Source organism: Bos javanicus, chromosome 17, assembly GCF_032452875.1.
Source record: "Bos javanicus breed banteng chromosome 17, ARS-OSU_banteng_1.0, whole genome shotgun sequence".
NCBI lineage: Eukaryota > Metazoa > Chordata > Mammalia > Artiodactyla > Bovidae > Bos > Bos javanicus.
This window is the reverse complement of record NC_083884.1, coordinates 51,985,624-51,999,823: the sequence shown is the minus strand read 5'-3', so window position 1 is coordinate 51,999,823 and position 14,200 is coordinate 51,985,624. Positions and strand designations below refer to the sequence as shown.

At 58.5% G+C, this 14,200-nt stretch overlaps 1 protein-coding gene across 21 annotated transcripts in view; it reads right to left on the bottom strand.

The window, feature by feature from the left end:
• The window catches only part of NCOR2 (nuclear receptor corepressor 2), a 237,130-nt gene that overhangs the window by 53,309 nt on the left and 169,621 nt on the right, over positions 1 to 14,200 (bottom strand). For all 21 annotated transcript variants that reach the window (XM_061384552.1, XM_061384554.1, XM_061384548.1 and 18 more), the window contains one exon: positions 7,200 to 7,342. In XM_061384552.1, coding sequence (XP_061240536.1) covers positions 7,200 to 7,342 — 143 coding nt within the window. The remainder of the gene's footprint in view (positions 1 to 7,199; positions 7,343 to 14,200) is intronic.

Here is a 14,200-nt window from a genome sequence, read left to right as displayed (position 1 = left end):
GGAAGGAGATGGAACCTAAATGCTCCTCGACGTGTCAACAGCTCCCAGCAAAGCCTCTTACCCTGGATTGACTAGGTTCCTCCCAGAATAAACGTCCCTGGTGGCTCAGAGGTTAAAGCATCTGCCTCCAATGCGGGAGACCTGGGTTCGATCCCTGGGTCGGGAAGATCCCTTGGAGAAAGGCATGGCAACCCACTCCAGTATTCTTGCCTGGAGAATTCCATGGACAGAGGAGCCCCACAGGCTACAGTCCAAGGGGTCGCAAAGAGCCAGACACGACTGAGCGACTTCACTTTCACTTTCACTTTGAACCCTAGAATGGAACCGTACTTAGAAATGAGCTCTTTGCATATGTAATTATGTGAGATGAGGTCTTATTAGGTGAGAAGAAGAAGAAAGAAGAAGGTTGCTCAGTCGTATCCGACTCTTTGCAACCCCATGGACTATACAGTCCATGGAATTCTCCAGGCCAGAATACTGGAGTGGGTAGCCATTTCTTTCTCCAGCGCATCTTCCCAACCCAGGGATCAAACCCCAGGTCTCCTGGATTGCAGCCGGATTCTTTACCAACTGAGCTATTAGGGAAGCCTGGAGAATCCCAGGGACGGGGGAGCCTGGTGGGCTGCTGTCTATGGGGTTGCACAGAGTCGGACACGACTGAAGTGACTTAGCAGCAGCAGCAGCAGTAACTGAGTTATGAGGAAGGACCCTAAATCCAATATGACTGGTGTCCTTAGAAGAAGAGAGAATCTCGGACGTAGAAGCACCCAGAGCCGCCAGCCGAGGAATGTTTGGGATTGTGGGCTGGCCCCATAAGCTGGGAGAGCAGGGGGGCCTCCCCTGGAGCCTTCAGAACGAGCAGAACCCTGCCGACACCTGGATTTCAGACTTCTAGCCTCTAGGATTCCAAGATAGCAAGTTTCTGTACCAGTCTGCGGTACGCTGTTACAGGGAAAAGGGCACTAATGCACCTCCCCTCTGCCAGTTCCCAGCCCCATGCAGCCCAACTCACTCTCGGACAAATGCCGCATCAACTCCAGGTGCCAGCAGGCCCTGCCGAGCCTGGCCCCTTACCATGCAGGGCCGCGAGCAGGCCTCAGGGGTCCCCAAGCCCCAGCCCCTGCCCAGGAGTCGGATCACTTCCTGTCCTGTCTCCTTCCTGAGAAAACGGGGCTCCTCGGAGTGCAGCCACTCAGAGTATAGGGAGGAAGAGGGAAAAGTCCGTTTGCCCGTTAGTCACGGTTTCCGTCACCAGCACTCAGCCAGGGCTGCAGCCCCACCCTGCCAAACGTCCACCGGGCTCCTGGGCACGCCCAGCTCCACCGCCATCTGCCCGCCTCCAGGGGCTGGTGCAGCCCAGCCCCAAATCCTGAGCTTCTCCCAGGAAGGTCCCCCAGCTAGAGCTTGCGAGGACACGAGAAAGTTGTGTGGCATGTGGGTTCTGTGGGTGCGGCTGAGGGTTCCCGCTTCTTCCCCAATCTATTTTTAGCAGACAGGGACCCACTTGAGTGTTTGGGGCTGGGTGATCAGCTGCCCGGGGGGCTGGGTCAGGGGTAACACTTGGAGCCTCACAGGGAACAGGGGCTTCCTGTGGGCTAGGCAGGGAGGCACCTCCTGGGGAAACCGAGGTCCCTTGGACCCACAGCCCAGGCCATGTCGTCCCAAGCCGGGTGACTATGATGTCTAGACTGGAATTTCCCCAACACCGGGTCTGAGACGCTGGTGGACTTCGTGTCCCAGCAATCATACCAAATCCTTCCACACATGGCCCCAAACCCCGGAATTGAGAGTTGTGTATGGAACAGAAGATGCTGGCGATACTAGTGTTAGTGATTACAGCTAATGTTTATTACGCACCTACTGTGTGCCAGGCCTTCTCTACTTACAAATTTCCTGGCTCTGCACATCTACTCTGCAAGTCACAGAATTCTGCTCCCTGCTTTAAACTCTCCAGCCATTCCCGAGAACCCACAATATAAAAACTCAAGTCCTCCCCACTCCATACAGTCCAGTGTAATTTAGATCTAGACCCCACTCAGCTCTCTAACTGGTTTACCTTCCAGGTCTTCTACAAACACTGCCCTTCTTATGCAGATGTGCTCACAATGCCCTGGCCACAGGACCTTTGCACTGGTCATTCTTCTGGCTGAACATCCTTCTCCCAGACACCCACAATGCCCACCTCCATCAGGGTTTTACTCGTACATCACCTCCCCAGAGAGGTCTTCCCTGATTACTCCATCAAAATGAGCTAATCTCACTCCCCATCAATCACTTTCTACTACTATCCCTCATCATAACATCTTCAGACCACAATCAGAAATTATCTGTGTGTTAACGTTAATTTGTCTTTCCAGCTAGAACTAACCTCTCGAGGGCTGGTACCTTTGTTCTCAGCTGAATTCCCAGCACACCTAGAACAGAACCTGGTGCAGAATAGGCACTCTGTAACTACTTCTTTAGATACATGAAACTGATAGACAAAGCCACTAGCTCAGAGAGGCAAAGACACCTGCCCAAGATCGCACAGCTCACGGGGTCGAGAAGTTCAGACTTCACTGCAGGTCAGGTTCAAGCACTTCCCTGCCTGACCATCTCTCTCTATTCAGGCCTGGGCAGCTTCAGATGGAAGAGGCAACAGAGGAAAACAAGGCGAGGCGGGGGATGGGTTGAGACAGACAGAGACGGAGAGACACGGAAGCTGAGCCCCAGGGCCTGGATTCACAGATGGGAGGAAAGGGTAACCTTCGGCCATTAGCAGGGGGAGGGAAAACCTCGGAGAAGTCACCAGTGCCAGATGTTACATAACTCTGGGACGTGTTCCGCCTGCCCACCCGACCCTGCTTCCTGCTGACGTTGTCGGTGGCCACACTCAGGCAAGGTCTGGCGCAAGGCAGGAGGGGACACCCCCTGACCCCCTGCTTCCCCCACTGCTTCCTCCGTTGGCGGAGGGTGACATGTCTTCCTGAGCTCCAGACAGGGCCTGGCCGACAGCCAGAGGTGGCTGCCCCTGCCTCAGGAATCATAAGGACCTGTCTCCCTCCCGGGATCTGCAGGGTGCGGGGCAGCATCTTGTGAGGCCTGGCTGCACTCTCCAGTGACGCGGAACTCACCCCTGCATGCCGGGTGGCCACTGTCAGGATGGATGGACCCAGGGCTGATGGGGCCCCACATCCCTCAGTGTACTTTCTCCGCAGCCTTCGACATAAGTCCACTCCCTCGCAGTCAGCAGGGAAAGAGAGCCAACCCCACTCTCCCAAACAGCCCTTTCTCATCCACAAGTGACTGGCCAGGTTCACCCATCTGCTGGCCTCAGAACATGGCCTGCTGGCCCCCACCTTCTGGGCCACTGCTTCCCACCAAGACCACCTCTGCTGAGTTCCGTGGGAGTCCTGGAACACAGGGAGGGGTCCAGAAAGGGAAGCCGGGCGCCTACAGATGTGAGTTCAAACCCTCTCTGTGGCCTCACCAGGCCCCTCTCCCATCTGACCTCAGCATCTTCACCTGAGGATGGGGTCAAGGTGGCAACCTCAGGGGTCTGGGGAGGGGCCCAAGATGGTGCTCAGGGTCCCCCTGCTGCTCACACCCCCTCCTCCTCCTCAGCCCACCAGTGATGCCGCCTGTCCTCCAGCAAGTTCAGGGTCTGGGGACAAGGAGGACGACCGTCTCTATCAACTTTGGCTGCGCTTTGCTGGAACCCGCACAATCTACCTCAAGCCCAGCCCCCACCGGGTGGCCTCTCAGCTCACAAACCTTCAATGATTCCCAGTGTCCATTAAAGAAAGACTCAGTTCCTCAGCCCAGCAGGAAACCCCACCCACATGTATATGGATGGCACCTGCCATTTCTTCTGTGGCACATAGTAGGCACTCAGTAAAGCCATGCCAAGCGTGCAAGGGGGGTGAGGTCCGATACTTATTAAGCATTGATCAAGGACCACGCCTGGCCCTTTACAAGTAGGAAAGCCTCTGCAGCTCACAGCAACCCCACGAGGCGGGCCGGTCTTACCTCCTTTAAAGCGAGGCTGAGTGCCACGGGCACCACCAGTCAGGAGGCAGCAGAGCTCTGTGTGCCCTTTAGCCCAGGGCCCCACTCTGTACCATCTGGCTAGGCTGCCTCTTTGGATGAGTGAATGAATGAATGAACCAATCGATTAATGAACCAATTCCTCAGGCAATCCAGGAGTGGACATACTCTACACCCAATCAACAACCAAGAGAGATGCGACACCCCATCTCTCAGTGCACTTTCTCCGCAGCCTTCAATGTAAGTCCACTCCTTCGCAGTCAGCAGGGAAGGAGTGCATTTACATTGTCCAGTCATCCAAGCCACCAGGCACCAGGTGGCCACGGGCAATTCACTACTGAACCCGCCAACACTGCCACCGCCACATGGCTCTCAGTGAGGGACGCTTACGACATGCCAGGAACACTTCTAAGCACCCCACGCCCATTTCACTCAAACCATTCCCACAGCAGCCCTTTGAGGTGGACATGTGTGTGCTCAGTCGTGTCTGACTCTTTGTGACCCCATGGACTACAGCCTGTCAGGCTCCTCTGTCCATGGGGATTCTCCAGGCAAGAATACTGGTCTCTTTGAGGGGATCTTCCCCACCCAGGGATCGAACCCATGTCTCTTGTGCCTCCTGCATTGGCAGGTAGATTCTTTATCAACTACGCCACCTGGGAAACCCACTTTGAGGTAAGAATTATCCCCATTTCATAAGTGGGGAAACTAAGGCCCAGAGAAGACAAACCACTCACCCAAGGTGGCAGAGCTAGAAAGCATCAGAATCTGCATTTGAATCTGGGTGTCTGGGGCGAGTCCCTACCATGGCTTTTCCTGCACATATTATTCAAGAGAGCACTTGAATAACACCCTTGAGAAGAAAAGCGGGGGGCCAGTGGCTTTAAAATAAAAACGATGCCGATACCACTGCTAGTAGTTAGGGCAGCCTGAGTTCTAGGAGTAAGGGTTGTCATTATCATTTACAGATGAGGAAACTGAGGCTCGTGGGGTGAAGCCACTACCCAAAGTCACAGGTGTCAATTCATGAAACCAGGACTTGATTTCACTTTCTCCCAGAAGACGAGCCACACCACCTATCCAGCTAGTACCTCTGGTTCCCCAACCCACCCTCTCAAGTTCTGGGGTCTTCAGGGGTGCAGTAGGGCCGTGCCCCAATGAAACCTGGAAAGTGAGGCTGTGGGCCAGCAGGCCGTGAGAGGAGACTCCTGTAACCCAATAGCCTGGGGAAGGCACGCTGGTGTGTGGGCTCTGGGCTGGGCTGAGCAGGGAATGGGAGGGGGAGGGGAGAGGCAGGGAGGACTGACAGGTCAGAGGGAGGAGGGGAGGGAGCAGGAAGAAGGCCTTTCTGTCCCTGGGGGATGTCAGGGCCAGCCCCTGCCCCTGGTGTGTACAGGTGACCTGCCACCCACCTCCAACCACCACCGCCACCTTGTGCTACGGGATCTTAACAAGCGTTGTGTTAGAGACCAGGTGCCCCTCAGCCTCAGCCCTCACCATCTTCCTCCCTGAAGAAACCAGAGTCCTGGAAAATCTAGAAGACCAGCAGAACTCCTCGTGTTTGAGCGAGCCCTGCCTGGAGCTTGAGGAGGAACAGAGGAGCACTGGGAACCAACTGTAGAGCAAGCAGGGGAGGGGCAGGAGGCACAGCCCAACCGGACACAATGGGGACGGGGTGCAGGCAGGGGCCTGACCCAGTGAAGCCTGCAGGTGGGCCTCAGCCCTGACCACAGGGCCATAGCAATAGCATCTTCCTCCAACCAAGAATACTCAGGGGGCTGGGAGTGGGTGGGCTAAGTCGTTTAGTCACGTCGAACTCTTTGCGACCCCATAGACTGTGGCCAGGCTCCCCTGTCCGTGGGATTCTCCAGGCAAGAATACTGGGGTGGGCCGCAATTCCCTCCTCCAGGGGATCTTCCTGACCCAAAGATTGAACCCATGTCTCTTATGTCTCCTGCACTGGCAGGCACGTTCTTTACCAACTGCACCACCAGGGAAGCCCAGGGGGCTGGGGAGTGATGTCCTCGGATTTAGCACAGCGCTCCAGAGCATTCAAGGAGGGAGATTTTGGTCCCTGATTCGCCTGCCACGCTGTGTGACCCCAGCAGCTTGCTTGCCCTCTCTGGACCACGGTGGGCTGCATGAGGAGCAATTCAACCCCCACCCCCCAGACAGACTGCACATACTTCGAACCCAGCAGAAGCCACCCAACCATGGGGAACTGAGGTGTGGAGAGCTGTGTGTCCCCCTCCTGCCCCTTCACATCTGCAAGGAACTACACAGCCTGCCGACCAGAGGCATGAGTCCTCAGGTCACGTAGCTGTGGGTTCACCCCCAAGTCAGCTGTTTATGAGCCTGGCTGAGTCTCAGTTTCCCCAGATCTGAAATGATGACCATGCTTGACGTGTCACAAGTGTGCCCAAAAGGGGGAGAGAGAGGGATGGAGGGAGGGAGAGAGAGAGGAGGAAGAGAGGGAGGCAGAGAGAGAGAGGGAAAAGAAAAGGGAAAAAAAAGAGAGAGAAGAAAAGATGCCGCCCCCAAATGGCCCTGTAACAGCTTCCCAGTAACAGCTGCGGAGGAAGTGTGCAGACCATTCATAGGAGCAGTGAGGCGAGCCCGCCCCTTCTGTGCTCCTGGGGGAGGGAGAGCTCAGAGCTGCTTCTCCAGTCCCCTGGAGGACAGGGCTGGGCCGGCTGCTCCCCGAGGTGGCCCTGAGACTGTGAGTTCAAACGGGAGTGGGGGGAGATGCTGACTTAGGGTTCATCTGCCCCGGGTCTTCATTCCAATGTGCTGACAGCCCCAAGTCCCTGGTGAGTCAGTGCCTTGACCCACCACGCTCCTTCCTTCCTCCCTGCCCGGAGCTCAAGGCCCTCAGAGGGGTCTGACCGGGGAGTGCTAGTGAGGAGGGGGCGGGGTGGGGGGTGGTGGAGCCCGGGAGGCGGGAGGGTGGGCCTGTCCATTGAAGTACCCAGGAGGGATGCTGACGGCATGGGATCAATCCCAGCAGCATTCCAGGGGGACCACTGAGCAAGAACCGGGAGGGGCTGAATCCTGAGCGAGACCTGGTGTTAAGACCCCTCCCTGCCCAGGGCTCCGGGGCTGCAGCGACCACATGGGCCCACGGTGTGACCCCAGTGGGGAAGGAGGGGAGAGGAGGTTGGGGGGGGACTCACCATCTTCAGCTTGTGCTGCTGTAGAATCTCATCCAGGTTCTGCCTCTTCTTGTAGTTGAAGTAGAAGTTCTTACACTGGGACACGGTCTTGGAGCCCACCATCCGGGCGATGGCCGACCAGTTCCGGCCGTGTTCCAGGAGACCTATGGGAGGAGGACGGCAGATGAGGGGCGCGTCAGGGGGGCTGGAAGGGCAGAGAGGGCCTGTGTCCATGGCATGGAGAGCAGAGCCCCAGGCCAAAAAACAGCCCTGATCCCGGGCCTCAGGCTCACTGCACCGGTCCAGGGTTTCTGGGAAGAGACACACATGGGATTGGGCTGGTGGGGGAGGGCACAAGAAGGAGGGGGCTGGGCTCCCTGAGAGAGGCCTGGGCTCCAGGAACTGGAAGGGCAGGTGGGAACAGCCAGGGTGCACCCCCACTGAGGTCACCATCAAGGGTTCTGGGGGCTGAGGGCTGAGGTCAGGGGCACAGACCCCGCCCGGGGCCCCACCTCTCCTCCTCCCCTGCCGGTCGTGACCCGGCACTGACACTCGCTCGCAGCTGCAGACAAGGAGGCCTCGGGAGACCGGGCTGTTTTCCGGCCGCACCGGGCCAGGGAAAGGAAGGAACGTGTGAGCAGGGGTGGGAGGGTGGAGTTCGGGTGGGGGTGAATCAGGCCAGGAGCCTCCGCGCCCAGGTTAACCGGGGCAACCCCAAGCTCCCCTGGGACACCTAAAGGCCCACCCTGGACTTGGGCCCCATCAGGTTGGTTCAGGATCTGGGGTGGACTTGCCCCCACAAATCACAGCCACCCTCATCTCCATGAGCTTCTCACACAGCCTCAGAGATTTCTGATGTGGGGAGAAACCCCTAGGAATTTGCAGGCACCACCCCAGACTCACCTAGGGCAGAGAAAGCTCCCTCCACGCCCACAGACTTGGGCCAGAGCTGCGCCTCCAGCCCCTATTCCATTTTCAACACCGTAAACGCCAGGCTCAGCAGAAATGCAGTCCCCCCGACCCCCCCACCCCGCCTCAAGCCGGCCCTGAGTCTCAGCCCATCTGCCCGCCGTGCTCCGAGTACACGGGCTCGCCTCACATCAGCCGGTGCCTCTACATTTTTATGTCTCGTATCTCCTGGTGGGCAGCGTGCCTTGTGCGCCCAGGTCAGCCCGAGCAGGGAGGGCCTGCCCCCGCTCCTGACGGCTGCAGGAGGGGCTGAGGGGACGTTCCAGCCTCCAGGGGCTGCGGGGCAGGACTGGGCCCCCAGAGGGCAGCAGGAACGAAGCCTGAGTCACGTTGCTGGGAACAGAGCAGCCTCTGAGCCCCGGAGCTAGACTCCTAACGACTAGCGAAAGATTTCCCATAACGAAGTTTGAGGTCGTCTTCCTTGAATCAAATCAAGCTGCAAGCCAGGAGGGCTATATTTTGCAGGGGTGGGAGCCTGAGGGGCTGACATTCTGACTGTCGATATTTTCTTTCATTCATTCATCCATCCATCCATCCCTCCATCTACCCATTCATTCAAACATATGCCGGCGGCTTGCTACATACAAGGCTCACACAGAAATAAAACAGCATCAAAAACAACATCAACAAACCACCGTGTCCATGGCTGAGCAACCTGGAGTTTGCAAAGCCCTTCAAAGATTTGGTTCCCTCTTATCCTTGCTGTCGAGGCCACGGCCGTTTTCACATCCCCTGGACGGGAGGGAAACCGATGCTCCAGAGATCAGAGCAACTCACAAGCTCATGGGGTGGGCCATGGGGCCGAGTGGACGTGGGGACCGGCTCCCGCCTGTAGGCCCAGCTGGGTGGGGGAGGGGGTGCTGGACTGACAGGCCACCTGCTCCCCTGCGGAGGCCACCGAGCCACGTGGCTCCACGGCCGCTGCTCAGGGTTCCTCAAGGACAGGCACGGGGCGGGGGGTTGGGGGGGGTTGGTGGGGTGGGGGGAGCCGAGGCGTGGGATCAAGTGTAACCCAGCCCCCTGACCTTTCCCGCCGCCTGCGCCAGCAGCAGCTGCCACTTCCAGAGAACCTGGCCGAGGACGACGGGGACGCGTTTATTTATATTTCCCCAACCGGGGCCAAGAGAGCCCAGGCAAACACGTTGGGCCGGAACCCCGGGAGGGAGAGGGCGGGTCTCCCATCTGGGCCTGCTGGGGGGGTAAGTATGTGGGGGGTAGGGGGGGTGGACAAGGACCCAGGGGGTGGCTGGACCCCAGGGAGGTTGACATTTACAAACTGGACACATAAATAAGGAGATGGCGTGGAGTTGGCTGAGAAGCTGAGGTTCTAATTAACTCCACTCATGGCAGCAGCAGGGGCTTGGGGGGCAGGGGGGTGTTGCCCAGCCCTGCCTGAAAGCTGCCTGGGAAGGACCGCTGGACTACGCCATCCCGAAGCCCTGCCCAGACTTGCTGTGTGTGGTCCCCGCCATTCCCTCTGCTCTCTGGGCCTCAGTCTCTTTAAGTGCTGTGCAAAGAGCTGGGGTGAGTGTCCTAATATTACCAGCCAGGACACCTAGGGTTGGGGTGGACGGGTATGGGGTGTCTTCTGGTTCTGAGAACCCAGACCAAGGGTGCTGGGCACAGGGAGATGCCCTGTAGACCTCATGAACCTGATGAGGCGTAAAGCCCCTACCCCTCGACCTGGAGAGAGCACCTCTGAGCACACACTGTCCAGGACCCCTCCCAGATCCACCTCAACACAGACCTCCTTCCCGGGGAGCCCCCATCCGACAGCCAGAGAGGCTGGGAAGGGGCCCTAGAAGAAAGTGAGGGTGGGACCCCACGGTAGAGAAACCCCGAGTCCCCCCCCCAGCCTGAGGTCCTTGTCACCCCTGGGGTCCCCGTCACCGTGGCCCAAAAGCCCCCCCAATCCCCAGTCCCCTCCCCGGAGCCACTCACTCACATCCTCTCATCTGCGTCTCCCCCTCGGCCAAGTTTTCCGGAAACATACGGCTTGGAGGATGCTCCAGGGATCGGAGCTGGGAGCAGCGGGCTGGGAGGCGGGAGGCTGGGCGGCCGTGGTGCCGGCTCCGCAAGGCTTCTGGCTGGCGTCTGCTGGCGGCTCAGCTCAGCCTCACATCCTTCTCGTCCAACGGCGGCGCGAGGGAGGAGGGAGGGAGGGAGAGGGAGGAGGGAGGAGGGAGGAGGGAGGGGCCGGGCGGTGGGAGGGGCCGGGCGGCGGAGGGCGGCAGGCGGAGGCTGGCTCCGGGGAGGGCGGGGAGGCAGCTCCGTGCTGCGCGCGCCGGCCCGCCGGCCCGCCGTGGTGGCCCAGGGCTCCTCCGGCAGCGCTGCCACCCCTGAGCCGTCTCCCCCCCACACCCCCCCGCTCCCGGCAGCTGCGGGCATGCGAGGTGCCCTTCGCCTGATGGGGGAGGGCGGCGGGAAGTTGTCGGCTGTGTGCTCGGTGCCCCGTGCCAGGCGTCACCAGGGAGCACCGCGTCCGCGCCTCCTCCGGGCACCGACGTGCCCAGCGTGGGCGCTTAGCCCCAGACCCCTGACGCCCCCACCGGGGAGAAACCAAAGACCCCGCCCCCACCCCCACCGCCTGTCCGGCAGCCTCGCCGCGGCGCACAAGGACTCGGCCGATCTTCCTGCTGCCTGACCCAGCGAGACGCGTCAGGGCTGAATGTGACCTCCAGACGGAGGCTCCCGGGAGCGGGCGGGCGGGGGAGCGTGGCAGAAGCCCAGGTTCAGAAGGGGGCGGGCCAACTTGGCACTGGCCTCCCCCTCCCTCTCTCCCCATCCGTGGCGGTGGCGGCGTCAGCAGCGGTAAGAACAGATGAGAGTTCAGAAAAACAGAGCTTTTCCACCCCGGCAAGCAGCCGGGGAGCAAACAGCTTCTTCCGCCGTCATTCCCCTGTGCGCTGGTTCCACCTGTGGTCTGACCCCCTTCCCGCCTGACTGCTGCCAGGGCGGCCAGGCCCATCGTGGGGGACTCTAGAAGACTGGATGGGCTGGAAGGGGGCGGTGGGTGGGCAGGGCTAGGTTCGCCTTCTAGGAGGAAACTTAGAATCTGAGGGGATTCTTCCAAATGCAAATGAGACCTCCAACCCCTGAGGATGGGAGGGGGGAGGGTCTGGAGTCCTTAGAGAGCTCTCTGCTCCCCGAGGGTCTTGGGGCCATGGCTACCTTTTTCTTCCCTCTCTGGGACACCCAGGTCAGCCTGTGCCCCATAAAAAACACCTGCTACAGATGCCCCAGGCAGCTCCCAGGGAGTTGAAAGTTAACTGAGTTGAACTTTGGAGCGAGATCCAGGTCATGAACGATATCTTCAACTCCCAGGTCATTGACCTGCTCATCCCTTCTGCCTTCAAGCCTTTCCATCCTGCCCACAAAACCCAAGGAACAACAGTCCACCCCTGTCCCACCACCTTGCCCACAGACCTCGCCGGGGGCCCTGGGGCACACCCCCAGGGAGGACAACAGAGCCCAACCGTGCTGGGGAGCTGGACATCCCACCCGAGTCCCACAATCCTTTCCCTGCAAGGGAGGCCCAAGGGAGCTTCTAAGGATGCCAATCCAATCGGGTCACTCCTCTGCTTCAGATTTGCCAGTGATGACCCAATGCTCTTGGAATAACACCCAAAGGCTTTGGTGTGGTGCGTGAGGCCCTGCAGACTCGCCCCGCTCCCGTTGTCCAACTTGATTCCTACCTCTCCCCTTGCTCCAGCCACCCACCAGGACCTTTCCTGCCCAGCCCCTAGGTGTGCCCCAGGGCATCTGTACTCAACTGTCCCTGCTGCTTGCATGGCTTTTTCACAGATCTCCTTCTGCCTTCCTTCACTTCTCAGCTTCAAGGGACAGCTCCTCAGAGAAGCCTGCTGTGACCACTCTTTCCAAAGCTCTCCTCCCAGCCACCCTGCTGTCATGGGGTTTTGGTATCTCCAGAGCACTTATCGCTGCTCCCTGAAATTATCTCCTTGGCTCCGCTGCTCACTGAGGGCAGTGTCTCTGCACCCACAACTGCTAGGTATGCAGGAGGCACCCAGCAAATGAATAAAGCTCCAGATACCCTAGGCGTGTGGGTTTGGGGGCTCACTGGGCATCCCCCAGGCGCCTCTGCTACCTTGCTGGGGCCCCCAGCTTCAGAGAGGAGTGGGCTGAGCGTTTATCCCCATGGGGGGTCCTGAACATTCCCCAGAAGAGAAGGGAGGGAGTGCCCCCCTCTCACACCAGGGGCCCGCCCTCACGTACTCTGTGCCCCAGACAGCAGATTCTGCCAACATCCCCTGTGGTTTGGATTCCCCGACCTCACTTCTAATTTCTAAGGAAGGAGTTTCGTTCTGAAGCCTCCGGGAGGCAGGAACTAGGAAGTGAAATTGACCAAGACAGGAAGTCAAGCCAGGAGGTCTGAGTCATGGAGCGCAGAAAGAGGCGAAGGAGCAGGGGGTAGCCGCAGAGGTGATGGTGGGCGGGGGGCGGGGTTCCCTGTGATGGGGCTTGGCCTGGCCGCTCTGGCTGCCCTGGCTACCCTCAGCAGGGAGCTTCTCATACACTGTCTGGGGGCCTGAGACAAACTGTTCTCACGGGAGCAGTGTCTAAGCCCCCATCAACTCAAGTACACAGGCCCCCAAAAAGGCCTTGTCCCTGTCATGTCCCTCCCCAAGGTGCTACCCTCTCAGGGTCCCCACTGCAGGCAGCTCTCATCTCTAGGGTCTGCAAACCTGCACCAATTACACCCCCCAACCCCACCATGGGCATGTTCTGATAACCTGAGGGCGGAAGTACACCCGCGGGCAGTACCACACTGCCATCCATCTGCATCCTGGGAATTTCACAGCTGCACCCCGGCCCCCCCGCCCCAGAAACTAGCATCCGCCCCCCAGTAAACACTTGTTTCCCACCACCCCAGCCGGCCCCCGCCAGCTCCAGCCAGCCCTGAAGTTTTCTATTCCCTCCATGAAACAGCACAGGCCACTTGCAAGAAGGACGTGTCCACAGCCCTCCCACCAACCGCTGCTTTCCAAGAGAAACTCTGGTTTGCAAAACAAGATTTTCTGCCTAAAACACTATCAAAGGAGCAGGGTAAAAAAAAAAGAAAGAAAGAAAAACCAGCCGATTTAGTCCTGAGTCATGCCACTTCCTTATTTCAGAAACTCCAAGCCCTGGGCGGGTTTGACTTGGACTCAGTGCAGGGTTGGTGACCTTGCCGGGAACCTACTGTGTATCTGAGCTTCCAACACACCTCCCGCCAGTCCCCGAGGGGATTCGGCCAGACAACCTCACACCTGAACTCGGACTTACCTTTCTACTCTTTTCAAAGTAAGCCTCAGTGCCTACATTAGCCTCGGCTTCAGCTATTACATCTGCAAATCTTAGGGACAATGTGATCTCCCAACACATGATCAAAGACATTAAGATGAAAAAAATATCACCTGTGTGCAACCTGGCATCCTACCATTTTGGGCAATTATGCATTCAATGTCAAGTTTTCCAATAGAGCACAGCCAAGTGGTAAATTCTGGGGCCAAGCAACTCCAGGATATTTGTTGTACAAGCTCCGGCTCATCACTCAGCCCCTTGGGCCTCAGTTTTCCCATCTGCAAAGCAGAAGGTGTGTCTGTGTGCGTGTGTGAGTGTGTGCACACATGTGTGTCCTCAAATATGGAGAAGCCGCCTTGAAGGTCCCTTGGAGGATTAAGTAAGATCATTCATGCAAAATTCAGGGACCAGCGAGCACCGGCCACGTGCTAACAGGCATTGTCATTACTGTGCAACCTGCCTTGGGTCTCTTTCTCTGAGGAAGCACCAACTTGAATGCCCATGTGTGGATTTTGCTCCTGGAAGTTTGAGTGGGCTGGGAGATGCTTGACTTTACTTTCAAGGCTGCTGCTAAGCAACAAGAGAAGGGTCTGGAGCTTACCCTGGTATCTGGCTGGGTCCCCCAAGTTCAGGCAGAAACCCCAACTCTCTCCTCCTGAATACCAGAAGAACCCAGGTTTGGGGAACAGTGCACCCAAGATGAAGTTGAGCTCCAGCAGGAGGTGGTGACAGCTCCTCACCGATGCCAG